The 27866-nt window shown below is 42.3% G+C and overlaps 1 protein-coding gene across 1 annotated transcript in view; it reads left to right on the forward strand.

Annotated features, from left to right (window-relative positions):
- The first annotated feature begins 1984 nt into the window (after positions 1–1984).
- The window catches only part of MYO3A (myosin IIIA), a 194088-nt gene continuing 168206 nt past the window's right edge, over positions 1985–27866 (forward strand). Inside the window, exons 1-2 of the mRNA XM_073334312.2 lie at positions 1985–2152; positions 23827–23961. Coding sequence (XP_073190413.2) covers positions 1985–2152; positions 23827–23961 — 303 coding nt within the window. The remainder of the gene's footprint in view (positions 2153–23826; positions 23962–27866) is intronic.

Raw genomic sequence — 27866 nt, forward strand, 5'->3', positions numbered from 1 at the left:
AAACCTCTGTGGAGAGTGTTCTGATTTTTACCCTGAAGATGCTGGATATTTAGCAGATGTAAAATAAAGACTCAGGTTGCACTAGTGGATTGTATCCTTCATTGAACTGGATGTAAGTGTAACCCTCCCTTTACAGTATATAAAATGAGCATTAAAAATGTGCACCGCTAAACACATCTTCCATGACACTGCATGCTATATGTCAAAAGGACACAGTATTGTGAAAGGATTCCTCTCCTTGGACGGTCTTAGTTATATGCAGCTTAATTTGAAATGTACATAAATCCTAAATTCTAAGAATAGGGTCTGTGACAGGTTCAGTCACAGAGACCCACTTGGGACTGTCACCTGACGTGCTGAAATTACCTCTGAGCCTGTTTTCCCTGCCAGCTTGGGACTTCCAGAACCCTGCCTTGTTGAGCCAGACATGCTGGCCTGCTGCAACACAGGTCCAGGTCTGGTCCACGCCTCTAAAGCTGTAGGCTTTAACTGAAAAACACTCCACGGATTTCCTATTTCCAGCACCCAGACACCCAGCTCCCAATGGGATCCAAACCCCAAATCTTTTTACTCTGTATAAAGCTTATACAGGGTAAACTAATAAATTGTCTGCCCTCTATAACACTGATAGAGAGATATACACAGCTGTTTGCTCCCCCAGGTTTTAATTACTTACTCTGGTTTACTAATAAACAAAAGTGATTTTATTAAGTATAAAAAGTGAGGATTTAAGTGGTTCCAATTAATACCAGACAGAACAAAGTAAGTTACCAAGCAAAATAAAGCAAAAACACGCAAGTCTGAGCCTAATACATTAAGAAACTGATTACAGGTAATATCTCACCCTCAGAGATGTTTCAATAAGCTTCTTTCACAGACTAGACTCCTTCCTAGTCTGGGCCCAATCCTTTCCTCTGGTACAGTCCTTGTTAGTTCCAGCAGCCATCTTAGGTGTTAAGCAGGGGCTTTCTCGTGACTGGCTGCCTCTTTGTCCTGCTCCACCCCTTTTTATAGCTTTGGCACAAGGCGGGAATCTTTTGTCTCTTTGTGTGCCCACCTCTCCTTCTAAATGGAAAAGTACCAGATTTAAGAGGGATTTCAGCATCAAGTGACATGGTCATGTATCCTGTAAGACTCCAGCCTCCATTCTTCCTGGGCTGACTCACAGGTACACAGGAAGGTTTGCAAGTAAACAGAACCATTTACAGTTAATTGATTCTGAAGCACCCTTAATAGCTTCCACCTAATATGTTTACATTAGTAATACAAATTTATATCTTATTCTCCTAACTCCAGACATAGAAATAATACATGCAAACTAATAGGACTAACATACTCAGTAGATTATAAGCTTTGTAATGATACCTTACAAGATACCTTTTGCACAAAGTATATTCCAGTTACATCATATTCACATTTATAAGCATATTTTCATAAAGCAGCTAGAGTGCAATGACACAGGGTCCTAAAAGTTGACAGTCTACTTTGAAGCTTTAACTGCATGGAACTATTGCATCATTCCTCAGTAAGATTTTGTCATTGTTCCCTTGAAAGCATTATCCATAATGGGCAAAGCCCTTATTCATGGCTTAAATAGACCAATTCTCAGCAGGTATAATAACCTTTTCCCTCCACCCTCAGCTTAAATTTTGGCTCTGTTTTGAAGTCAATGGCAAAAATCTTATTGACTTCAATGGAGATAGAATTTCACTCAAAAGTATTCAGTTCACCTTTTCCCCATTTCATACCATGTTGATCCTACTATCCATATTAAGCACAAATTCATTTTCCCTTGTCCTTTTGAGTTCCATTGTGGTGATTATATGCACACTGCATGCAAAAGCAGTTCCAGACTGCAGTTACATCTGAGATTATAACTGATATCTTAGTTTTATCACATTTATAAGTAATTAATATCAACTGACTTCTTATATGAAATGAAAACTGAAATAAGGTTTTTTCTTTCCAGGACCTGATATCGGAGATGCTTCCATTAACTGGGAAAACAATAATATTTGATAGTTTTCCTGATCCTTCAGAAACATGGGAAATAATTGAGACTATAGGCAAAGGAACATATGGCAAAGTTTTTAAGGTGTTGAACAAAAAAAATGGCAGCAAAGCAGCAGTCAAGATCTTGGACCCAGTTCACGTAAGCTACTTTAATATTAAATTGTTTTTTATTTAGTTGTAACTTACTATGTAACCTCATATGTTGGTTTGTCAGTTGCATTAGAAAAATAAAGTGGAAATTATCCATTATTTATAAACATTTGACCAAGATGTTTTCTAGCTACATATGTATTTTTAGGCCTGTCAAGCGATTAAAAATATTAATCGGGATTAATTGCACTGTTAAACAATAGAATACCAATTATTTAAATATTTTTGGATGTTTTCTACATTTTCAAATATATTGATTTAAATTACAACACAGAACACAAAGTGAACAGTACTCACTTTATATTTTTTATTACAAATATTTATGCTATAAAAAACAAAAGAAATAGGATTTTTTAATTCACCTCATACAAGTACAGTAATACAATCTCTTTATCATGAAAGTTGAACTTACAAATATAAAATTATGTACAAAAAATAACTGCATTCAAAAATAAAACAATGTAAAACTTTAGAGCCTTACAGGTCCACTTAGTCCTACTTCTTGTTCAGTCACTCACTCAGACAAACACGTTTTTTACATTTGCAGGAGATAATGCTACCCGCTTCTTGTTTACAATGTCACCTGAAAGTGAGAACAGATGTTCACATGGCACTGTTGTAGCTGGCATCGCAAGATATTTACGTGCCAGATGCGTTAAAGATTCATATGTCCCTTCATGCTTCAACCACCATTCCAAAGGATGTGCGTCCATGCTGATGATGGGTTCTGCTCGATAACAATCCAAAGCAAAAAGAAAAGGAGTACTTGTGGCACCTTAGAGACTAGCAAATTTATTTGAGCATAAGCTTTCGTGAGCTACAGCTCACTTCATCGGATGCTCAAATAAATTTGTTAGTCTCTAAGGTGCCACAAGTACTCCTTTTCTTTTTGCGAATGCAGACTAACACGGCTGCTACTCTGAATCCAAAGCAGTGCAGACTGAAGCATGTTCACTTTCATAATCTGAATCAGATGCCACTAGCAGAAGGTTGATTTTCTTTTTTGGTGGTTCGGGTTCTGTAGTTTCCACATCGGAGTGTTGCTCTTTTAAGACTTCTGAAAGCATGTTCCACACCTCGTTCCTCTCAGATTTTGGAAGGCACTTCAGATTCTTAAACCTTGGGTTGAGTGCTGTAGCTATCTTTAGAAATCTCAAATTGGTATCTTCTTTGTGTTTTGTCAGATCTGCAGTGCAAGTGTTTTTAAAACGAATAACATGTGCTGGGTCATCATCCGAGATTGCTATAATATGAAATATATGGCAGAAAGTGGGTAAAACAGAGTAGGAGACAGACTATTCTCCCCCAAGGAGTTCAGTCACAAATTTAATTAACGCATTATTTTTTAACGAGCGTCCTCAGCATGGAAGCATGTCCTCTCTGGAATGATGGCTGTAGTATGTAGGGGCATATGAATGTTTAGCATATCTGGCACATAAATATCTTGCAATGCCAGCTTCAGAAGTGCCATATGAATGCCTGTTCTCACTTTCAGGTGACATTGTAAATAAGAATTTATATCCTGTAAATGTAAACAAACTTGTTTCTCTTAGCAATTGGCTGAACAAGAAGTAGGACTGAGTGGACTTGCAGGCTCTAAAGTTTTACATTGTTTTGTTTTTTAGTGCAGTTATGTATAAAAAATGTACATTTGTAAGCTGCACTTTAACGATAAAGAGATTGCATTACGGTATTGTATGAGGTGAATTGAAAAATACGATTTGTTGTTTTTACAATGCAAATATTTGTAATCAAAATAATATATTTTGTAATCAAAATAATATAAAGTGAGCACTGTACACTTTGTATTCTGTGTTGTAATTTAAATCAATATATTTGAAAATGTAGAAAAACATCAACAAATATTTAATAAATTTCAATTGATATTCTATTGTTTAACAATGTGATTAAAACTGCAATTAATCGCAATTAATTTTTTTTAGTTAATTGTGTGAGTTAACTGCGATTAATCGACAGCCCTAGTATTTTTCTTATGTTTTGTGTTCTTGGGAATGACACTTGCCTGTTTAATTGACCAGATGTAATCCATCAGTCACAGATATGAACTTTGTTAATTCTAATGTAGAATTAGTTTCAGCACTGAATTCTCTTGGGTATTGTTAGGGGGCTTATTCCTTCACCCACTCACTTCCCTGGTCCTTCTCGCATGAAGAGGGAGCAACAATACCCGAAGTCCAAAGGTGCAAACAATTCGATGTTTATTGTGGTGAACTTCCAGCAAGCATGATTCCAGTTTCCTTCCTTAGTATCCTCCTTCCCAGCTCTGACACCACAGAGCCTTACGCCTGTGTCCCTGTTCCCAATCCTACCCTTAGCCAAACATGATTCCAACTTCCTTACTCCCATTCCCTGTTCCCATTTCCCCCTTTAGCAAAACATGATTCCAATTTTCTTACCCCCATTCCCTGTTCCCATCACCCTTACCCACATGCCCACGCCCACCCACACCCTCTCACTTCCTCATTGACTACAGATTATGTAGTAAAACTTGAGTTCTGCTTAGCTATACCTTAACCAATCATTTTCCTGAAATTTAACTAACCAATCCTAACATATTGTAACATGATTATGTAACCAATTATATCCCACCACCTTAATTAGTTTACACCCAGCAAAATTAATTATACAGCAGACAGGAACAATCACAGAACCAGACAGAGATTATACAGACAAACAACAGCAAAGTGAGAACTATAATGACAAGACAATACAGAAGTGAGGATTTCACATCCCAGCTATTGAGAAGTGAGTTCTTGCCAGACAGGATGCTATCAAACTAAGTTTCCTTTTACATTTTCTAGGCACTTCCCTTTCTCTGGAGGTGATAGGAATACAATCCTGTCCTGATAGTGCCTAACAGCCCAATAGCACCTTATTTCAATGTGACTAGTTTGGAATGTGAGGATGTGACTGTTCGCTTCCTAGCTTATGCTCTGCTGCTTAGCCAAAGGCCTTAGCCTAAGAACAGGGCCTCAGACTGTCACAGTAAGAGAAGGCCCTTACACCAGCAGACAGTGATTTTGATTCTTTCTTTTATACCTCTATAATTAGCCAAGTGATAAGAATACACCTAAATTCTTAGAGTATAGGCCTTTACAGACAGGCCTGAATATCTATATCCTAACAGATATCGATCAAACACTTTTTTCTTTTATTTTTCTTCTAGAAAAAATTCTAAATTCCCTCATGGGTTGCACATACAGAATCCCAACTGTCTTATGATTATATAGTTTCACCATTAGTCCCTTTTACTTTTTTACATACTACCTATGAGAAAGTCTCTTAATGTCAAATAAATCAGCCATTCCCTTCCAAGACAATAGAATGCATGTTTGAGTGTGCTTATCTAGATTATATGCAATAAATTACTCTTCTAAAATAGAAATGCTGAACCAATAAATATTTATCATTCTAAATATGTTCTGTGCTTAACAAAACATAAGGACCAAGTCTTCCACTTCCTTGATGAATTACCATTTAAAAAGACAAAGGCAACAATCCTTACACACACAGCACCAGATGACCAGGAGGTAGATTCACCATATAGCATAGCATATTTCTTCATAAATAAATGAAATTCTTTGGATGACAGATTAGTAGTTAATAGGCCTTATGGAAGTAGTGTCTTCTGAGGAGAGATTTGAAAGAGGAGAAGAGAACTCAACAGGACCATTCTTGTTAGTAACCACGGGTCCTTCTGTTGCAAATAGATCCAAGTGGGCAGACTTTTGTGCTTTTAAGGAACCCCATTGACTTCAGTTGAGCTACACAGGTGCCAAGGGCCTTTCTGTTTGGATATGCTTGCAATGGGGTAATAGACCACAAAATGTAGACAACAAGACATTCCTACTCGTCTCTTTCAAATGGCTTGTGCTATACAGAATGTTAGATTAGATTATCGTAATCATAGGCGCCGACTTATTTTGGAAAAAAATTAGCGGGTGCTTAGCTCCCTCCCCCCCTCACCTGTTAGTGGCCCTGCTGATCAACTCCTCTCCATCCCTCCCAGCACCTCTTGACTTTCATGATCAGCTGTTCCGCGGCGTGCAGGAGGCGCTGGGAGGGAGTGGGGACAAGGTGTGCTTTGGGGAGGGGGTGGAACTGGGTGGGAAGAGGTGGGGTGGGGGTGGGGCTTTGGGGAAAGGGGTGGAGTGGGGGTGGGGCCTGGGGCAGAGCGGGGGTTGAGCACCCCAGGCAAAGGAAAAAGCCAGTGCCTGTGATCGTAATGGTTCCTTCTGGCCTTGAAACCTATGAAATGTATTAACGTTGTAAACTTGGTATTAAATTTATCTTCACTCTGGTCCTTATTAGTCTTTCTGTTTTTCACATGTGTTTTCTACACCAGAAATGGGGCCCGTTCTTCATTCATCATCTTGTTGCATTTTAAAAGCAAAAATAATTCACAGCCAAGAGATTACAATCTTAATTAAATGAATTTAAATGCATCAAAACATCTTACAGCATCTTACTGTTTTCTGGTTTCAGAGGGGTAGCCGTGTTAGTCTGTATCAGCAAAAACAACGAGGAGTCCTTGTGGCACCTTAGAGACTAACAAATTTATTTGGGCATAAGCTGTGAACAGGGTCCTTCAATTTTACTGCAGATTCTGAATAATCAGGGCTCTCTTGCGATCCATGCTCAGCTGAATGCCTAGATAGCAGAAAACATTTTTTGCACCAGTCTGTTTCACAAGAATGCATGAATGTTTGGCATTAACTGGATTATTGAAGGAGGCAGGGAAGCAATATAGCATTGATGTCAGAAAATCACACTCCAATTTGCAAAGGGGAAGGAAAGGAAGGAGGGTGGAGATGAGAGAGAGAAGAAATAAAGCTGATGTCAGGCGGGAGGAAGAATTGGAGCAGAGGAAGAGGGGAGAGTCTGAAGGAGCTGGAATGAGTAAGAGGCGACAAGGACAGAACTGGTCAGAAAATGATTACTCATTTTATTTTTTTACAGAACATTTAGGCAAAAATAATTACTTTGCTCTTTCGTCAATTTTCAGTGAAAAAATGTCACTTCAGCTTTTTTGTAGAAGAAAATTATTATTTTGTTTCTCTTTTTGTTTTCATCCTAAACTGCCTAGGACTAAAAAGTTTCAACTGGAAACTCAAAAATTTTCAGCCAAAAATGAAAATATTTGGTTTTCCAACAGTCAATCAAAAATTGTCGAGAAAAAGCAGATCCTTTTTCCAAAAATCTTAATTTCATCAAAAACCAAATTTTCTGTCCAAACCCAGGAAACTGTCCACTGGCCCAGAAATAGACACTTCACTAAGTGGATAAATAAGTGATCCATTAGGTGGTCAGCACTAATTGGACAGTAAAAAATGTAGTAGAATAATAACGCTGAATCACTTAATTTCTGGATGGACTTGCTCTACTTCTTCATCCTTACAATGTTGTTATATCTACATTATGTTGGCATTATCTGCTATACCTGTGAGTCACTTCACCCTAATGTAACCATGAATATTGTAAGTAGGGTGTATCGAATGAACTAGACTTCTTTCTGCAGTTTAAACTGAAGGATTTATTAATAGCTGCAGAGGGAGCCATTGTGATGGGGGGAAAAGGCATTTTCTGGGTTCCCTTCTTTTAATTTTACATTTTTGCCTTTGGAGAGACGCTACACAATTGCTAAATTTGAGAGACAAACTTGGATGGGTAAAAATCATGACTACATAAGAATAAACATTTCAAATATTGTTCAATAATTACCATAAATTACATGATCTTGGGAGATATGAGACTGAGAATTTTCTCTTTAATCCTTAAGAGCTTTTGAATGCTCCTTGCTGAATAACAGTTAAAAATGTGTAAAAGTGGAACAGGAACACACATTTATATGTGAAATAATAATAATTTGAGAGCCATTTTCATGTCCAAACTATACAAACTCCTCATTCTCTTGATTATAAAGTCCAGTAAACTTAATGGATAATTTGGCTAAAAATCTTAATGTCAATTATTATTAAAAGGCGCCCTTTTATTGCTTACGGGGAAATTTGACCTTTTATGAGCAGTGAACATAACCAAATAGATCCAGTTAATATATTTATCTTCCACCCCATAAAATGAAGAGGAAGATGTCTTTTTCTGTTATAGATGGAGTGAATATTCTATTCATTCGCTCTCTCTCATATTTCTTATTATAATGGAACAAACCACATAATATCTGAGTGCCCCTCAGGAGACAATAACCTCTATTAAATCACAGTAGGACAGTAGTCCAATTTTCCTGTTTCCCTGAGACACTATAGCCGTGGCTGCATCTGTTGTGGCTTTTAACTTTTTTTGCTTTTTAATTTATTCCTTTCTTCTAGCAGACACACTCAGTCCCTCTTCTCCTCCCTTTTTACCCTAATCTCTTTTCCCCCCCTCTCCTCTTCCTTCTCTGCTGAGTTCTTATTTTGAGGTGTGTCTGTGGGAACACTAATTTGAAGAAGTGACTTTCACTTTTTCATTTGGAAGGCCAGGAGATTTGTGGTGATTCTTGCCTCTTCAGTAATGGGATCCAAAGCCTGGGTGGTCCTATGGCTAAGAGAGCCTTTCTCCCGTTCCATAAGCATCATCCTTAAAATTAAAAACTTCATAGTTCCCTTGGAACGTAAGATTTCCTGGGAGGTTGTCATCACACAGAAAGAAACTCTCTGAGGTATATTCAAGGTCCTACTGGGACTGGCCTAAGTTTAACAATGACTAAGGCTACGTTTTAGTCACAAGTATTTTTAGTAAAAGTCACAGACAAGTCATGGACAGTAAACAAAAATTCACAGCCCAGAATCTGTCCGTGACTTTTACTATATACCCCTGACTAAAACTTATGGGGGTGGAGGGCAGCCTGGGGGCGCCATGGATGCTGGGGAAGGGCGGCCTGGATGCTGGGGAAGGGCGGTAGCCTGCAGCCCTGGACCCCTACTGGTATTGGAGAAGGCACGGGTGGTGGTGTTGCCCGGGACCCCCACTGGTGCTGGGGAGGGGGTTTGGCGGGGCCAGCAGGCACGCCTCTCCCTCAGCAGCAGCAGAGTTTGGGTGTGGGAGAGGGCAGGAAATTGGGGCACAGGACGGGGTGAGGCGGGCTTTGGGCAGCGCATACCTGGGGGGCTCCCCAGTAGCAGTGACATCCCCCTCGCTCAGCTCCTAGGCGGAGACGTGGCCAGGCAGCTGTGCATGCTGCCTTCACCCAGAGTACCAGCTTCACAGCTCCCATTGGTCAAAAACTGTGGCCAATGGGAGCTGTGGGAGCGGTGCCTGCAAGCGGAGGCAGCACGCAGAGCTGCCTGGTCATGCCTCTGCCTAGGAGCTGAGCGAGGGGGATATCACCGACTCCGGGGAGCCCCCCAAAGTAAGCGAGCCCGCCTCATCCCCTCCTGTTCCCCAACCCCCTTCCACACCCACACTCTGCTGCTGCTGTAGGGGGTCGCGGTGGTCCGAGACTGCCCCAGCAGTGACTGGTGCGACTGGTGCAGGTGCTTCCTGAGCTGCCCCTGAGCCAGGTGCACCGGCCTCTGCAGAAGTCCTGGAGGTCACAGAAAGTCACGGAATCCATGACTTTCCGTGACCTCCATGACAAACTCACAGCCTGAGCAATGACACATTGAATTTGACCCAGTATTTGATGGGTAGCCAGTGTATTGAGAAGAGCACTGCCCAAAATTTGCCACCTATCTTTGAATAGAGGGTATGGTGAAAATAGATGTTGGAACTTCAAAGCATTTTCTTCTTTCACCAATATCACTTCCATTTTGTCTGGATTCAGCATTAGGCAGCTGACCTAGGTGCTGGTCTTGGCCAGACAGAGATTGGTAGGAAGTACTTTCTCAGTTCTCATGTTCCAGTAACCAACTCTGATGTGTTTTCTTGCTGCCAACATCAAACTTTTTGGAGTCCTCCCTTCCAGAGACTGGGTTTCACCAGGAACCTCCAGGCAGCATGAGGAGTCAGTAGTATTCTCTGCTGAGAGGCCATTTTTGCCAGAATGGTAGACTGATTCTGAAGATTTCGGGATGGGGAGGGAAGGGTTCTTTGTTTTAAAGAACAAGTTAGGGCGTTAGCTTTGTGCTCAACCCTCCCCACTTTATACAGGCTTGGGACAAGCAGCCACATCAAATTGCAAGCAAAGGGTTATTTGATGTTTGAAACATTTGTTCTCATATTCCATGATCTCACAGATCATCAGGGAGATGGCCAAATATGGACTCAAAATCTTGGGTAACAATGAAAGCAGCCCAACTGGTGTGAGTAAGAAGCACTTCAAGAAAGAGAAGAAAACATCTCATCTATTCAAGTTGTAGTGATGATGTACTCTCAGAAGGAATAGCACTCATAATGACAGGTTCCCAGTTGATAAGTGATTTTTTCCAAGGAACCTATCAACCAATGCATCTTCTATGCCACGTTCCAAAACAGATGCCTAAAGATGTCAGTCGTACAGGGCTATGCTCTGACAAAAGAATGTAGTGATGAGGATAAAAAGAAGTTCTATAATTGCCTCCAACGTGTGAGTGGTAAAATACCAAAACACAATTTACTCCTTGTGATGAGCAACTTTAAGCCCAAAGTAGGGTGTCATGACCAGGGAATGGAATGAGCAATCGGGAAGCATGGGCTGGGAATCGTTAACCAAAATGGCAAAAGACTCATTGAATTCTGCTTGGTGTCCGACCTCGTTCTGGCAAGCATCCTGTGTCACAGATCAGGGCAACCACACCTGCATTCCCCCTCTGTGGTTCAGCAAGAGCACTCACTTTGGGCTCCTGTCTCCTCAGCCGTCACCTCTCCTAGGAGGAAACCTGCATCTCTCTCCCTTCTGACCAGGGTATTTCCAGGCAGCACAGCTCCCTGCCTAACTGTGGTGTCCTCAGCAAAGTCAGGCTGCCTAGGCCAACCTGCTTTACTTTTCTCCTTGGAGATGGGTAAACAGAGTAATGCCCCCAGTTAAGCTACCACACAGCTCTTCTTAAGCAAGCCCATTTATTCTTAAGGTTAAAAACGTTACAGAGAAAACATATTAAAACAATAAAAGAACCTACATGCATGCTAATAAGCTTACCAGAATCTCACACATCCCGTCTCTGGCCAGTGAACAATCCTTCAAACCCTACCCTGGGGTCATCTCGTGGTTACCAGTTCATCACTCGTTTTGCTCCAAACTAGAACTCTCATGAGTAAATCAGGCCTGGTCTACGCTCGAAAATTAAGTCGTCTTAACTAAATCACCCAGGGGTGTGAAAAATGCACACCCCTGAGCAACACAGTTAACCTGACCTAATCCCCAGTGTATTCTTCCATCCACCTAGCTACCGCCTCTCAGGGAGGTGGATTACCTCTTCAAAATGGGGGAGCCACTTCCATCAGTGTAGGTAGCGTCTGTGCTGAAGTAGTGCAGCTCCAACAGTGCAGCTGTGCTGCTGTAGAATTTCAAGTGTAGACAAAGCCGTAGTTAACCCTTTATACAGTTTGTCTTTGAAGTGTTTGCAGGTGATCAGCAGACGAAAGCTCGGGTTGAAGCTTCAAAGGCTGAATCCATAGGTCAGAATTTGCAGTCCCCTCCTCTTAAGTATGTCTTAGGGATTCCACTTCATGCACATTGTCCCAAAAGATAATTGGTCTCTGCCCTGTTGTTCAACATAGTCTTTTGGAGCTCACAGTGCTTCTCAGTGGTTGCATTCATCCTGCCTTCCTTTTAAAGAAGTTCCATACATTCTCACAGTAATCTAAAGATTTGCATTTTTAATACAATGAACTCCTAAAATAGTTAAATGTAATTAAGTGAGGTTTGTGCCGGATATTGAAGGAAGTTGCTGTAACTGTCACACCCTGTTCCCTCCTAGAGACATTTGTAAATAAACATTATCGATCTGCATCAGCTCGAGATACTGGTCATCTGTCCAAGAGGCAAGGGCATATCAAGCAGCAGATGTCAGCCATGATCACAATCTTTGTATTGCCAAATTGAAATTAAAAGGGGAAAAGATCAGCATTAAACAAAATGTGGCAAAGAAAGTCAACACTACAGAACTGAGCACAAAAGAGTACTGTGAGAAATTCCAGCTTGAACTAAGAAACAGATATATAGTCACTACCAGAGGCAGAAGAAATGGACCTATATGAAAATGGGCAGTGCTCAGACGCAACATGTTACAAGTTGCAGCAGTCACTGTTGGATATCAACACAGATTTAGGCTTTGTCTACATTGGCACTTTTGTTGATCAGGGTGTGAAAAAAACACACCCCTGACCGACATAAGTTTCACCAACAAAAGCACCAGTGTGGACAGCACTATGTTGGCAGGAGACGCTCTTCTGCTGACATAGCTACTGCCGCTCATTCAGGGTGGTTTAATTATGCCAGCGGGAGAGCTCTCTCCCGCCAGCATAGAGCAGCTAGATGGGAGAGCTTATAGCTGCGCCACGATAAGGTGTGTAGTGTAGACATAGCCTTAGACACAGCAAGAACTGGATAAGCCAAGAGACATGGCATCATATCGAGGAAGGAAAAGCACTGTCGAGAAAACTTCTGCATGCTAAGATCATTTGACTGTTGGGTGAAAAAGTAAAGAAGTACAAGAAAGCAGACAAAATGGTAAAAAGCAAGGGAAGATAAAATAGAGATATGTTGAAGGCCTAGCAACTGAAGCTGCTGCTATGATAGGAAGTTAGTCATTTACCAAGTGATTGAAACTTCAGAACAGGAAATCAGCCAATGAAGAGTATAAATGGAAAAATGCTTACAACTGAAGCAGAACAAAATAACAGATGGGCAGAACATTTCAAAGAAGTCCTCAACAGACCCAGCCCTACCTCAGTACTAGTATTCAATGAAACATGAACCAAATCAACCTGATCCCAACAGCTGTCTCATAGAGATGTCAGAAGTACGGGCTGCAGTCAAGAAGCTGAAAAACACCAAAGCAGTGGGAGATGATCAAATCACAGCAGAAATGCTAACAGCACTTGACGCTACCACCCTAATGAAACTGGCAGAACTGTTCAATAAAGTCTGGAAAAAAGAGACACCCCCCTTGACCCATGGAAGATTGTCAGAATATCCATAAAAGGGTGATCTTACTGACTGTAACAATTGGACAGTAGTGTGACTCCTTGCCATTATAGAGAAAGTCTTCTGTATTGTGATATTACAAAGAATGAAAGAGCAGTGGATGCAAAGCTTGGAGAAAAACAGGCTGGATTCAGGCCCTAGAGATCCTGTTTAGATCAGATATTCACACTAAGGACCGTCATAGAAGAATGTCTAGAATGCTTCTGCTTCCCTTTATCAACTTCATTTAGTTGTTTTTCAAAAGGCATTTGACAGCATGCATAGACATACTATTCTTCAACCTTATGGAATTCCAGTTAAAGTCTTTGACGCTATGTACAATGATGTAAACTGCACTGTAAGGATGAACAGCCAGACAACAGAATGGTTCAACCTGGAAAATGGTGTGAAACCAGGCTATAGTCTAACTCTGTAGTTGTTGTTTGGCACGGTAGCACGATACTAGCCAGCAGAGACCTTGTGACATCAAGGATAGGAAAGGCATTCACTAAACTCAACAATGTTATGGACATCAAAGATATACCATAGCATAGGTAAAATGGAGAATTTTCAACTCAAACATAATCTCAGTGTTATTGTATGGCTGCGAGAGCTATTAAAATGATCGAAAACTAGATGCCGTTGGAAAATGTGTCTACAAAAGATTCTGGGCGCTGAATGGGGAAACCTTATCACCAACTAAGAGATCTGACAAATCACCAGCCAGCAGTTTGTTGCTGCTACCAGGAAGGGTTTGGACATATTTCAGGCATTTATTCCAGATGCCAACACACAGACTCCAATATGAAGCTGTCAAGTGGAAGCCAACTGGTGTGAGGAGACAAGGTCTCTCTCGAGTACCCTCAAGAACCCTTAGCAGGGAGGGCAGAACAGCCAATCTCAACACAGAGCCAATGGAAGCAGCAGCTAATGACAGAGAGAGAGGGGAGAGGCTGGTTTACACCATTGTGCACCAACATTGGTGCAAGAAGGATGCAATAATAAAATAACTCTCTCTGTCCAAGGTAAAGGCAATATAGATCTGTGTTTTTCTGGCACTTCAGACCATGGCAGCTGCTCATAAATAGTTTAATGATCCAATGAAGTGAGCTGTAGCTCACGAAAGCTCATGCTCAAATCAATTGGTTAGTCTCTAAGGTGCCACAAGTACTCCTTTTCTTCATGTTAATAAAAGTTGTTCAAAGCACCTGAAGCACCTCAGGCTCCTATATCAGAGGGTGGAGGACTCCAACACAGCTCTGGGAGGGGACCCAGCACATGCCCACGCTACGATGAGCTGGACTGCACACTCTCCTGCGCTGCAAGTACAGAGACTGAAGAGACTTGCAACCCACCCCCCCATTCCTGTTGGCCTGATTGTACAATGGGACACCAATGAGGGTAGGGTAAGGAGGCAGCAGCAACCTCGGAGGAAGTCTTGGAGGAAGTCCTGGGTGCCCCAAAGGAGGAGGAGCATGTGATTCTGCACCTCTACCCAGTGGATCTGGTTGAGGAAACTTCCTTTCTCCTCCTCCCCCCGCCCCAACAAGGAGCCTGACGAACACTGCAGATCCCAAGGCTGGTATGTTACAAAACACCCCCACCCTCCTCAGAAATATCCCCTGTTGATCTAGTGAAATATTTCTTAAGCCTGTCACCCTGACATGGTCCCCTAGAAACGCACGCTGTAAATTAATGATTTCATTGAGATCACATGAACCACTTCAATGCGTTTAGTGGAAGCTTTAACAAAGACTATGAATGAGCAATCTCTGTCCCTCCACGTCTATGCATTTCTTGGCAAACACTCTGGCAACAGTAGTCCCTGGTCATGCTGATGAGGGTGGTAATGGGAGGGGACTGGTTTGGAAATGGTCGAATGGGGAAGGAACTGTTTCATGACTTGAACTTTTATGAAAAGGCCCAGAACTACCACCCTTCCCTGTCCCCCCACCCACTCTTTCCTTCCCTTTATGAATGGGAGCTGGTTGTGCTGGGTTTCTTGTCTTGTGTACAGGCTCACCTAGGTCCAGGAAGGGAAAGGGAACTGTTTGGTTGCTTGAGTGGTCTGTTCTCCCTGTGACCATTTCAAACATATGTTATCATTCCTAGTCCCTGATATCTGGCCTCTCCTTGCGCTAAGGCACGCTGCAGAAGCAGGGAGAAGTTGGGGTGGGTGAAGGTTCAGCTCCCGGCAGTTCCCCAAACACAATACAGTGTCCTTTTCCAGCAGAGAGGCAGCAGGCTTATAGTGTTAATCAGAAACTTCAGAGAAGACCATATAGGCTTGTGGTATGATTCTTTCTGTGTCTCTTTCAATGCTGTTCACTGGACAGAGTGTCTGGCAATACAAGAGCATTAGGGAAGGGGTGGGTATTCCTTGTGGGTCTTGGTTCCTCTTCTCTGAGAACTCCATCTGCTAGTATAGAATACAGTCAATTTTCTCTCTGTTTGCCTCCCTGTCCTGCAAGCATAATTCAGCAACTTTTTGCTATAACACAAACTCAAGCTGGTTCCTCAGGTTCAACAGTTTGGTCCATGTTTGCAGCTCACCAGCCCCCTCCACTGAGCAATGGGTAGAGGGCTGACTATTAGCAGAAACATCTCTCTGGCACAGATTGTCAGCTCCCCTGATAGGACTAGAAAGACCTGTCTTTTCCATTCGGGTATCTTGAAAACTGCTATGTTCTCCAAATGATGGTCAGCCTTTAAAGAGCAAAAAGTAACCTAGTCAGATACCCCCTGAGAGGAACTAAACCCCACCCCAACCAGCCCCTTTGATGTACAAGTTACAACATTTTAATAACAATACCTCAGATTTTTACCATTATTAACCATAGTTCCTTCCTCATGGGCTATAGCACTGTGCAAGAAAGAAGGGGACTATACCCATTGCAATCCTCAGATGTTATGTTGGGGGGGGGGGTGTTTCCTAGATTCCTTCAGAGGAGATGAAATATAATGTGTGAGAGGTTCCCCTGGGGTGCCACTTAAAATTGGAGTACCACTGAGCCCACCTGCCCCACCAGCCTGGGTTCCCTTTACACTGTGCTGCTGTGACAGGCTGTCAAGCTCCCTTCCAGCACACACACGTAGGGACACATCCAGCTGCAGTTTTACACAGATGGTGAGATCAGCTCTGTATGGGAAAGCTCAGCAAAGGAATTGCCCAGCGCTAAACTGCACACCTGCTGTGGAGTGTAACCCACAAATTGTATCATCTTGTGCTGCACAGAGAACTATACAGCATAAGCGCATTGGAATTCACCCCCTCCCTCAATGTGGAGGCAGATATGTACAGCTTCTTGCCCGCCCCTCCCCCCCAGTTATGAATTCCACAAACGGCTTTTAGAGAAAACAAAAACAAGTTTATTAACTACAAAAGATAGATTTTAAGTGACTATAAGGGATAACAAACAGATCAAAGCTGATTACTTAGCAAATAAAACAAACATGCAATCTAAGCTTAAGATACTAAAGAAACTGGTTACAAGTAGTAATTTCTCACCCTAAATGTTGTTTTAGGCAGATTGCAGAGATTCTTAAAGGCCAGCTGCACTGGCCTGCAGCTTAAAACTTCAGATATTTCATTCACAGGCTAGACACCCCTCCAGCCTGGGCTCAGTCCTTCTCTCCCCCCACCACCCCCCAGCCCCTTGTCTTTGTTTCTTAGATGTTTACAGCAGTCATCCTGGGCAGGGATTCAGTGAAGAACGAACCATGATTATGTCAATCCCCTGCCTTAAATAGGTTTTACGTATGGTGGGAATCCTTTGTCTTCCAGTGTGATTCCCACCCCTGGTCAGGGGAAAAGTACAAAATTTATCATGGAGTCCAGTATCAGGTGACTTGATCACATGGCCCTGCAGCCACAACTCAAAGTCTATTTACAGTGTCCACAGGAAGACTTTCCAGGAAGGTGGGAGATTAGCATCTTCAAAAACCTATTGTTTTTCCTAATGGCCCTTTCCAGCCAGCAATCTAAACTGATTTCATTCTGTCCAGTGGGCATTCCCCAGGGGTAAACACGGTTGTAATAGGTGCACAGACAATATTCCTAACTTCAGATACAAAAATGATACATGCAAACAATATGATAATCATATTCATAACCTTTCCAATGATACCTTACATGACCCATCTTGCATAAAACCTGTCTCAGATATGCTGTAATCATATCATAACAATATATCCGAGGAATATGGGGAGTAGTATCACACCTGCCCCCTTAGATTACTGCCAGAGGGTTAGTCACTGACTAATGCGAGGGAAGTGCACCTAATGTCCTCCTTTGGTCTTGGTTATACAACCTCCAAGTGTTATCAAACACTGTAGTGTTATCCAGAGGTGTGTTTGCAAAGTTCTGAGGGTTTTTTTTTCCAGGTTGCCTGAAAGCATTCTAGTGTGCAACATTGTTAACACAATGCAGATATCAATATCCTTTAAAGTGTAGGTGTCTTGGCATTTAGCCATCAATGCCATGAGACGGCATGCCTCAGTTTCCCCTTCCAAACAGCAGTTTAGGTTTTTCTGCTGTGCCAAGCTCTAAGCCTGTTTACAGGTATTGGCTAAGAAGCAGTATTCTTATAGGACTCTCTTGTTATCACTCCTAGCACGTTCAAAAGTTTTTTCCAAAAATTATGCATGTTACACATTTGTAAGGGATTTATCATGAGTACCAAATTCTTTGTTATAACCAATAAGCTGTATATTATGAGGTTCAACAGTACCAGCAACTTCGTGATATGGAGGTGTTTCCAGGTATGTTGATCATACCACGCCTTCTGTTTAGACAGTCCGGTTTGTTCAATATTCATTGTGTTTTGCAACTTCTTCTTGAACCACAGTATGTGTTCAGATACTGGTCTTTCTTCCCCTTTTAGTAAAGGTTCTTCATTCATGTATATCTTTGGGGCTTTGGGGAAGAAAGGGTGTAAGGGGACCTTGTATGTTACAGGCCAGCCCTCTATGGAGTTGCGTTCCATCTCCAGGGCTATGCCCAAGCAAAAAATGCTCCCCAACCCCTGGGGATTTTTTGTCATTCTCACTCCTAGTGTTGAAACCTTCCCTACCCCCTTTTCTCAGCTCTTGCCTATCCGCTGGGAGAATTTTACCTGCTGGGGAGAATGCATTGTCCTCCCCTTTCTCAGGTGGGTCATTAGCATTTTCACTGACACTCCAGCCTTTAGTAGGACGCTCATCCTGTCTTAAAGAGACAGAGTTAGTTTTCACAAGTACATCAGGAACAGCATTTTGCAAAAGTGGGACCTGGATTGGGGTACCCTCTGTCACCTCTCTCTCTGTTTCTAAGAGGTCAGTTGTATGGCTGCTCTCCTCTGGAAGGTCAGTTACACAGTTCCCTCTTAAAACCTGAATCACAGGTTGGGTGCCTAGGAGCACAGATGCTGGAACAGCTGTTCTGTTCTGGGCAAAGCCTTCCCTGTAATCAGTGAGGAGACAGTCCTGTACTCCCCCAAATTCCTTCTCAATGTCCTTCTCTGGGTCCCCCCTCTAAGACACTCTCCTGTGCTCTCTAGGGTGAGATCTATCCCCTGTTTGGCTGTGGGCTCACAACTAACAGCCAGAACAGTCTTTTCACTGGTAGGCACTATGCCCTCCTCCCTCTTTGGATTGGGCTTGCCTCCAGCCACAAAGTCCATATCATAAAAATATCTCTATGAGGAATATGGGGCATAGTGTCACATAATGCACCCCTTGTCTTTGATTTGGTGGGAGCTTACCTGCTGCCAGGGAGCTCATTCCTCTGGGAGGGCAGGAGCAGCACTCAGAGAGAACAGAGTGAAGGAGAAGGACCCTGAGAGACATTTTGATTGTTCTTGACTTCTTTAGGCAATGCCAATTTGATTTCTTTAGGCACGGAAGGATAGGACTCTTAGGCAGGAAGAGGCAATCATGAACGATTTCCTGCAACTGGGGAGACAGCACGGGGTGTAGGAGCATGCTTGGAGGTAATGGGATCATGCAGTCCCTAGTACAACTGGTAGCAAAATACTTCGTCTCTGCCTGCCATGATTGCTGCTGCACGTCTCTGGGAACAAGCACCACCTTCTTCTCCTCCTCCTCTAGCTGCTGTCCAGGCTGTCGGTGAGGTGGTGGATCAAGCATACATACACCTGTTATGGGAAGAAGCATGATGGACAGCTAGCACATTATCTCCTACTGGTACCCAAAACTCCTTGCAGTGGAACCCCCCAGCTCATGCAACGGGGGACAAAAACTCCAAGCCAATCCCTCTACCCGACCCTGTGTTCAGCCTCATCATCCCACATGGAAGATTTCCCCTCACCTTATGAGCGTGGGGTTGGTACACACCATCACACATCCCTCCTTTAAAAAAAAAATTTAAAAATTCCTAATTAAAAATACAAACAGGGATGACAACAGTGAACTAAGTTCTGAAGCAGCTGATGTTTTTCAGAAGCACCATGGAAAACCCAATGAAGATTAGGTAAATGTCTGGCTTTGTAAATGATTTAATGAACAAAACGAACAAAGGAAACCGAAACAAAGTTAAAAATGAAGATAGATAATACTGACCCCTTATCCCTACTCCCAACAAATAGTCACCACTAGCAATCATAGGAGTATTCATGTATAACAGCTCTTATGTGCTGTTTGCACTGGTTTAGAGAACATTGATAAGAAGTTGTGTGAAGCGCCTTCCAAAACCTCTCTTAGATGTTTCACGATGTGCAAGAAAATAGCCTCACAAATTTCTCTTGCCTGCTGGGAACCAGGAGTAGTGTACAAATGGGTGGGATCCAGCTGCCTGTCAAAGCTTTGATAACCAGATCTTGTGCCCACTCTGTCCAAAAGTATTCACATTTGGTTTCACATATGTTGTGCAAGGCGCAACATACCACTATACTGAGGACCATGTTTGCCATATTGGCATCCATGCGGGTCCACAATCATCACCAACAGACTTTTAGGTACCCAAACACATACTCAGTCACCACTCTACAGTCTGTGGTTGAATTTCCTCTTTCTTGGGCCAGCAATGTCAGGATATGGCTTAATGAGCCAAGTTGAGTGGGTATGTGGGGTCCCCCAAAATAACACCATACAGAGCCACATTGTTTCTGGGGAATAAAGTCCTTCTTTACCCTTACAGTAAACCCCGATCTCTTGAGCACCCAGGTCTCATGGAGCTTTCCAATGTGTCGAGTGTTCATGTTCATTAATCAGCCCTTTAGTCCATTAAGCCTTGGCGAATGAAGCTTTTTTGGTTCACATATTCACTTTCCCCTTTCAGTGATCAAAGTATTGGGCTGTGTGCTCCATCGATGGCTCTTGCACAGTTGGAAAACCGAATCCTCTGAAATCTAGCTGTAATTTCATGGACTTGGGTTATTGGAACCACCAGTGGATAGATAGCTTGGAAACCTATACAGCCACCCCTTTCCCCACAGCAGACTTCTGATCCGTAGCTGTCAGGTATTGCCAGCTCCACAGGGAGAAAGCCACCGGCTTTTGCACTGAATGGGTTTCTGAAATTGAGTGTTCAGGCAATGGAGGGTTGCTGTAAGCGGTTCAAACAACTCTGTGAAGATTTGCTTCCTCATTCTGAAGTTCTGCAGCCACTGGGTCATCATCCGAGATTTCCAAGATGATGTGGTCCCACCACGCCACGCTGGTTCTCCAGGATCAGAAGCGGTGGTCCACCCACGGCCATACCATTGCAATCACAGCATTGAAGACATCTGTTCCATGGCACCCCAATGGATTTTCATTCACCTTCTCGGTCATATGGCTTCAGAGTCCCACATATTTCTGGATAGATTATGTGCAGTGTCCAGTACAGCATCACTTGGACATTTGTCCTGTGAGCAACAGAAGCAGATCCACATCCTGATGGACTTGCTCCATGTCTTCCATGCAGTTGGGTAGGAGGGAGGCTGAGCAGGAGCTGCCGTTGCCAGCTGTGTGAAGGCAGCATATAGTACCAGCAATATGCAGCAAGGAGGTTCCCAGAGTGTCTCCTGTGATGCACAGGACTCTGGGATACTGCCCCAGAAATGGTAGTGCTACTGTCCCATACTGAAAAGGGATGGTGTGAACATGTGTGCACACTCGTGCACAGTGTATGCCCATGCCCAGCACAGCATATGAGGACACAATGCAGGTACGGGGTACCCACACTAGCAGTACGTGCACAACTAATTGGAGAAGCGCACTAGTATAAGTGTACTTTACATGTGACCAGCGTGGCTGTTGCTGAGATCCCCATGTCCCCAAGTGCAGATGAAATACCTTCACACCTTGACTGCAGCAGAGCCCAGTATCACCCTTCTTTGGGTGCTGGCAAACTTCCATGTGCTCTGGTATGTGGATCCCTGGGTGCACTGTTTCAGAAACTCCAGACAATATCAAACTTCCTTCAAAAGTATAAAGAGGTTCAGTGGGATACAAAAAAGAAGTAGTGGGGTCTTGCCACATGCATTTGCAGAAATGGGGGACTCAACAACAATGATATTTTTCTTGGGCTCCCCTCTCCCCATTTTTACTCTGTCAAGGAGAGGGGTGTGAACAGAGTACAGTGGCAATTCTGATTCCACATTAAGGGAGCACTCAGGACCCACCATCAAGAGAGGTGAACTCTGCTGGTGCCTTTGGTGAATGCTAGCTAAATTATTTAGTACTCTTTGGAGTATAAGAGTTTGGGGAGAACTGAATACTGAAACTGAAATTAAAATAGAGAAAGATGAACTTTAAACAGAAAGTAGCATATTTGTCGTTTTCAGTCTCTGTGCCTGTCGCAATACCTGGATGTTGATATGCACAGTATTTGCAAAATTACCCCTAGTTGGGTGAAAAGAAAAGGAGTACTTGTGGCACCTTAGAGACTAACCAATTTATTAGAGCATAAGCTTTCGTGAGCTACAGCTCACTTCCTCAGATGCATATCGTGGAAACTGCAGCAGGCTTTATATATACACAGAGAATATGAAACAATACCTACTCCCACCCCACTGTCCTGCTGGTAATAGCTTATCTAAAGTGATCATCAGGTGGGCCATTTCCAGCACAAATCCAGGTTTTCTCACCCTCCACCCCCCCACACAAATTCACTCTCCTGCTGGTGATAGCCCATCCAAAGTGACAACTCTTTACACAATGTGCATGACAATCAAGTTGGGCTATTGTGGTAAGTTTTCAAAATGTATGAAAAATTTTTCAGTGAATTTAATCAACGTGTTTTTTTTTATTATTATTTGTATTGCAGTAGTGCCCCAGAGCCCTGGTCATGGATTAGAGCAGGGGTGGCCAACCTGTGGCTCCGGAGCCGTGTGTAGCTCTTCAGAGGTTAATATGCGGCTCCTTGCATAGGCGCTGACTCCGAGGCTGGAGCAACAGATGCTAACTTTCCAATGTGCTGTGGGGTGCTCACTGCTCAACCCCTGCTCTGTCCCAGGTCCTGCCACCACACCACCCCTTCCCCCGAGCTTGCCATGCCCTCGCTCCTCCCCGCTCCCCACCAGAGCCTCCTGCACACTGCAAAGCAGCTGATAGCGGTAGGTGGGAAGCGTGAGGAGAGAGTGAGAGGCGCTGATTGGTGAGACTGCCAGTGGGCAGGAGGTGCTGGGGGCTGGAGGGGAGTAGCAGATGGGGGCTGCTGACATATTACTGTGGCTCTTTTTGGCAATGTTCCCTGATAAATTCTGGCTCCTTCTCAGGCTCAGGTTGGCCACCTCTGGATTAGAGCTGCATATTGCTAGCAAGTGTAAAAACAGAGAACAAAGACTCTCCTCCAAAGAGCAACAATCTAAAAATCTAAGTGTAAGGCAAGAGACAACAGGTAGAAACCAACAGAGAGATGGCGGAGCACAAGGAAAGAATGAGACAATATTTGTCAGTGAGATTCAGCAAATCTGTCTAGTAAATTATTTCATTCAACCTTGATGCTGTCATATTTTAGTAACTTTTCCTTCTAAGCAAACGCCTTGTTTAGCAAAGGCTGCTAATATACTGGTCTGGACTCACACCTGCTGGTACAGAGAGAGGGAGGTGAATCCAGATTGTACCTTCCAGAACCCAACCCTTAGCCCCAGAGAAGGGATTCACAACTGAAGGGAGGGCAGGTTTTAGGAATACTGTCTGTTCTCCCTCCTGGTGGTACCAGACTAGAAAAGCTGCAAGTTCTCCCAGGGACTCAATAGCAGTTTTTCTGGCTGAAGTTTCAATCAGCACTGCCCCCACCACCACTTAGGTCTGTGCCAGCTTCATGCAGGCTCCTATCTAGAGGATGTTGTGACCACCTGGAACTATGGCAGTTTCTTCCTCACCCATACTCCTGTTGGACTTTCTGCCACCATGTGCTTTGGCTCAAATTGACAGAAGACAGTGTAAGCTAAAGATGACTTTAGTCTTAATTCTGTATAGTTAAATATATTAAATAGGGTATTGTGACTGAACAGAACTGAGTATATGTTTTACAGTGTTGTAAAGATGCACTAATATTTCATTTGACTTTGTTTTATCTTTAGACAAAGTTTGAATAGACTGCACACTGTGTCAATTTTCATATGGCCTTGGGTTTGCTGACTGCTATTTATTTTTGTGATATGCTGCACTAGGATATTGATGAAGAAATTGAAGCCGAGTACAACATTTTGAAAGCTCTCTCTGATCATCCCAATGTAGTCAAGTTCTATGGAATGTACTACAAGAAAGATGTGAAGAATGGAGACCAACTTTGGCTGGTTCTTGAGGTAGATAATTTCTAATTATTGAATTTTATTATTTTTTAAAAGCAGTTTTCTTCCTGGCAGCATTCTTACTTCACTTGCAAACCCATCATATCAAACACAACACATTTGTTTGACATTTTTCTCCAATATAGTTGCTCAGTCCATAGATGCTGTCACTATCCCCTCCTGTGTTCTCAAATCATTCTTTGATTTTTCTCTGGCTCCTGAATGCTCATCTAGGATATTTATTCCCTTAATGTTAATTTTATGTCTTTACAGTTAAGTTCTTATTAGCATTTGTACCCTATTATATGCTCCTGTCTTAATTAGTTTCTAATCTAAACACTTTTTTCCTTTGGTGAAGATTGGCATACAAATCTCTATGGAGAAGTATTTGTTTAAACAACAAGGAGTTAGGACTAAGCATGCCAGTAAACAGTAGTTAATGTGATGTGCTTTTCACAATATAGTAGAAGCGAATTAAATTCACAGGGTTTGTGTGTATAAAAAACAAACAAAATAACAATAAAACAAAAAAAACTATCTAATTTGCTGTTGGTGTCAATAGTTGTTTACGTTGAACAAAGGGAAACTAAGACCTGTAATTTGCATGCTTTCTTCTTTAATTATGATGAATAAAAACTCAAGCATAAAAAGTACATTTGAAAAATGGCATTAAAGTCCACAAAGGCCAGTCCTGCATGTTCTTCACAGATGGAATTCCCATTAACTTTCCTGTGAAAGGATTTGCAGGATTGGACCTTAGATGCCAGGAATGCAAATGAACACTTATGGCTATGCAAAGCATGCTCCATTTATCTTGTTAGGCTCTTGTTGTTCTATGGGCGTTTGGTAATGATGGGTTTAAAAATATATTTTTTATCATTTTCTTGCTAAATTAGGGAATACAAAATTTCCTCAATACAAAATCTAACAAGTATTATAGGCTTATCCTGTAAATGAAGAGAAAGAAATTAATATGTGGTATTACAGTGTATTAATTGAGGGCCAGCGTTTCAAAAAAGCTCATGTCCATAACCAGAGCCAGATTTTCAGACGTGCTCAGCTCCCACTTACTGGCCAAAAAGACTGGCCAGATTTTCAAAAGGAGTCCGTGAAAATCTAGACCCAGTTGTGGGTGCTGAGCATTTGAAACGCTGGTCCTGAACTATTTTGAAAACTCTGGTCCCAATAGCATTGCTGTAGAACAATCAAAGTAGGACAGGGTCTGTGTAAAGTGTTTTAGGTCAAGTTAGTAATTTAGCTTTTTTTTTTATTTTCTGTGGAGTTGCTTCTAAATTTTGAAAACTAACTGATGCATTAGCAGGATACTTTTTTTTTTTTAAACACGGTATGCATAGGTGTGCACTTTACTTTGCATATTATGGTATGCTGTTCTTTTGGGTGCATTACCCTCATTGTACATGTCAAAAGCAAGTCACTTGTCAATATACATAGACTAAAATAAATCGAGGAATCTAGTTAATTTGAATGTTTGTGTATATCTGTATGGATAGTTAGATAGCTACGTATGCTTGGAAATTTAAATGTCAAATAGCAGATAATTGTACCTGTTGGTTACTGAAACTTTCCTACTTTTAATAAAAAATGTTTATGGTGAAAAAAATTGTAATGTGAAAGAGATGCCTTTGTTGAAATGTTATCTTACTTTTATTCTGTCCGTAGCTCTTTATGGCCATTTTACCTTGTTTTTGAGCTTGGCATAGTTATCTTACAAGTTATAAAAATGAAGATACTTTCTGTTTGTTTTAATTATTACTGAAAATATGTCCAGGAGGAAGAAATTTTATAGATTCTTATATGTGGTGTTTAGTCATTCTCCCTTGTCTCTCTGGTCTAATGAACTCTATGTAGAGAACTCTGTTTATATTGGAATGTTCTTCAGGGAAAACTGATTTGGTTTTCTAGCGTAGAATTTAGGCCTACTGCTCCCCCCACCTAGTGCAAATTCTATGTTTGTGCTTGCGGTATTTCCCTTTACGTCTAACTTCATGGAGGGGGGCTTGTCTTCCATCCCCTCCCCTGAAAAAATTCAGGGGTTCTGCCCCTCCATGTAGACTATGAGCAAACCTCTGAAGCAAAGGGGCATTCCTGTGCTCTCAGGAACTCCCCTGATACACCACCCCCAGCCCAACCTCCAGGAACACTTCACTGTGGGGGGGGGGGTAAGTTTCCATAGAGTGGAGGAAGAAACCGGGCAAGTTACTGCAGGCTTTGAAATCTGGGACCTGATAGGTTAGGAGGGAGAAGAATCCAGTTGAGAGAACTGATCCCAACCTCCTTGGAAGTCAACAGAGCTAGGAGCTCCATGAAGGGGAAAGTTCTGCAGGGAAAGGCAGAACTTACTGCTAAAGCCATACTCTCTGCTTTCATGCCCCAAGCTGGGGTCTGTGGATGCAGTCTCTTCTCCATGCCATATGAGGAAGGGAACATGGGGACTAGAGCCCTAGATTAGTTCAGAGGCTATTTCTTCTAAGTAAAAACAATAATAACATTATAATCTGTAACTAGTACAAATTAATAAGAAAATGTTAGAGGGCTAGTGAGATATAGGCATGGTTTCCACCCTTGTGATAACCCAGATGATTTTATCACGAATAAATTCTTCTCAGTTAAGTGGGAATAAAAACTCCTAGTCCTAAATGAGGGCAATGTTATTTTAAGTGTGTGCATGCGTGTGTTTGCATAGGGGGTGAAATGCTATATCAGTGGGATACTGCTGAGGAACAACAAAGAAGCTTTTATAGATGAGCACTTGAGCACTACAGCGATGAGTATAGTACAGAAAGCTAGACTGATAAGATGGATGATGGGATGCTCAAATGCCAAAAGCAGACACCACAGCTGAAATCTGTCAAGGCTGACTTGTGAAAATTTGCAGACAGTATGTCCTCACACTATGCACACAATCTTGGCACGGAAACAGTTAATGGAGCAGGACAAAAGGAGGTGTCATCCGAGGAAAAAACTTCAGGACATCAACTAAAAATGGTTGCCATGGGTGAGGAAAATCTGGGTTCAGAGAGGACCCAAAAGTTTGGTCCCAAATACAATCCCACTACAGTGTGCAAACCACATTAGGTCGGGGTGAAGGTAGATCCTGTTTCTGTTTGAATATGCAATAAGGACATTTTTCTAGGAACTGGATGGAATGCCAGAGCTACATTTCCACTGCTTTATCTCTTTAAGACTTGGACTCTGGTAATAGGGTCAACAATATGCAAATCTGGTGAACAGGGTGTGTGGTTCCAGCAGAGGTCTTGATGTTCTTGGAGACACGTCAGCACTGGGCTGTGGGAGCTATGTTTTCTGATTCTTACAGAAATTGTAATGAAATGTTCCTGTTTAAAAATCACTCTGAGGGCTCAACTGAGAGTGTAACACCAGGGGGAAACCCCTACAGAAGAAACTCTGAATATGGGGAGTCAGATATCTACACAGAAGCTCACGTATTTGGCCTATACCCCTTTTCTGAGGTGGATCCAACAGAACCTGTGTAGCTAGGTTGCCACAAAAATGAAGAAGTAAGAATATACATACAAATGCTTGATCTTGGAGGGATGATTAACCACCATGCCACTGTTTGACATAGCCCCACAAATCTGTGCAATTATAATTTTTTCTTTATTGCACTTCTGTTATTTTAGTTTTCCTTAGCACTAGGACAAGAAGGTGGTGTTCAGATCAGAATCAGTTTAATGTTGAGGACTGAAGTTAAGGTTCAAGGCCAAAACCAAGCCAGTTTATAAATGTAGATTAGAAAGTGCTAGACTTGGCAGGTGTTTTCATGAGATTTCAGCCCCGTAGAGTAGAAATATCAAAAAATCATCTGATCTCACAATATTTCAAATATCTTGAATGGTGAAAATCTCATGATCTCAGCTGTCATCTTGGGCTGGAATATC

This window comes from Lepidochelys kempii, chromosome 2 (assembly GCF_965140285.1).
Source record: "Lepidochelys kempii isolate rLepKem1 chromosome 2, rLepKem1.hap1, whole genome shotgun sequence".
NCBI classification, from domain to species: domain Eukaryota; kingdom Metazoa; phylum Chordata; order Testudines; family Cheloniidae; genus Lepidochelys; species Lepidochelys kempii.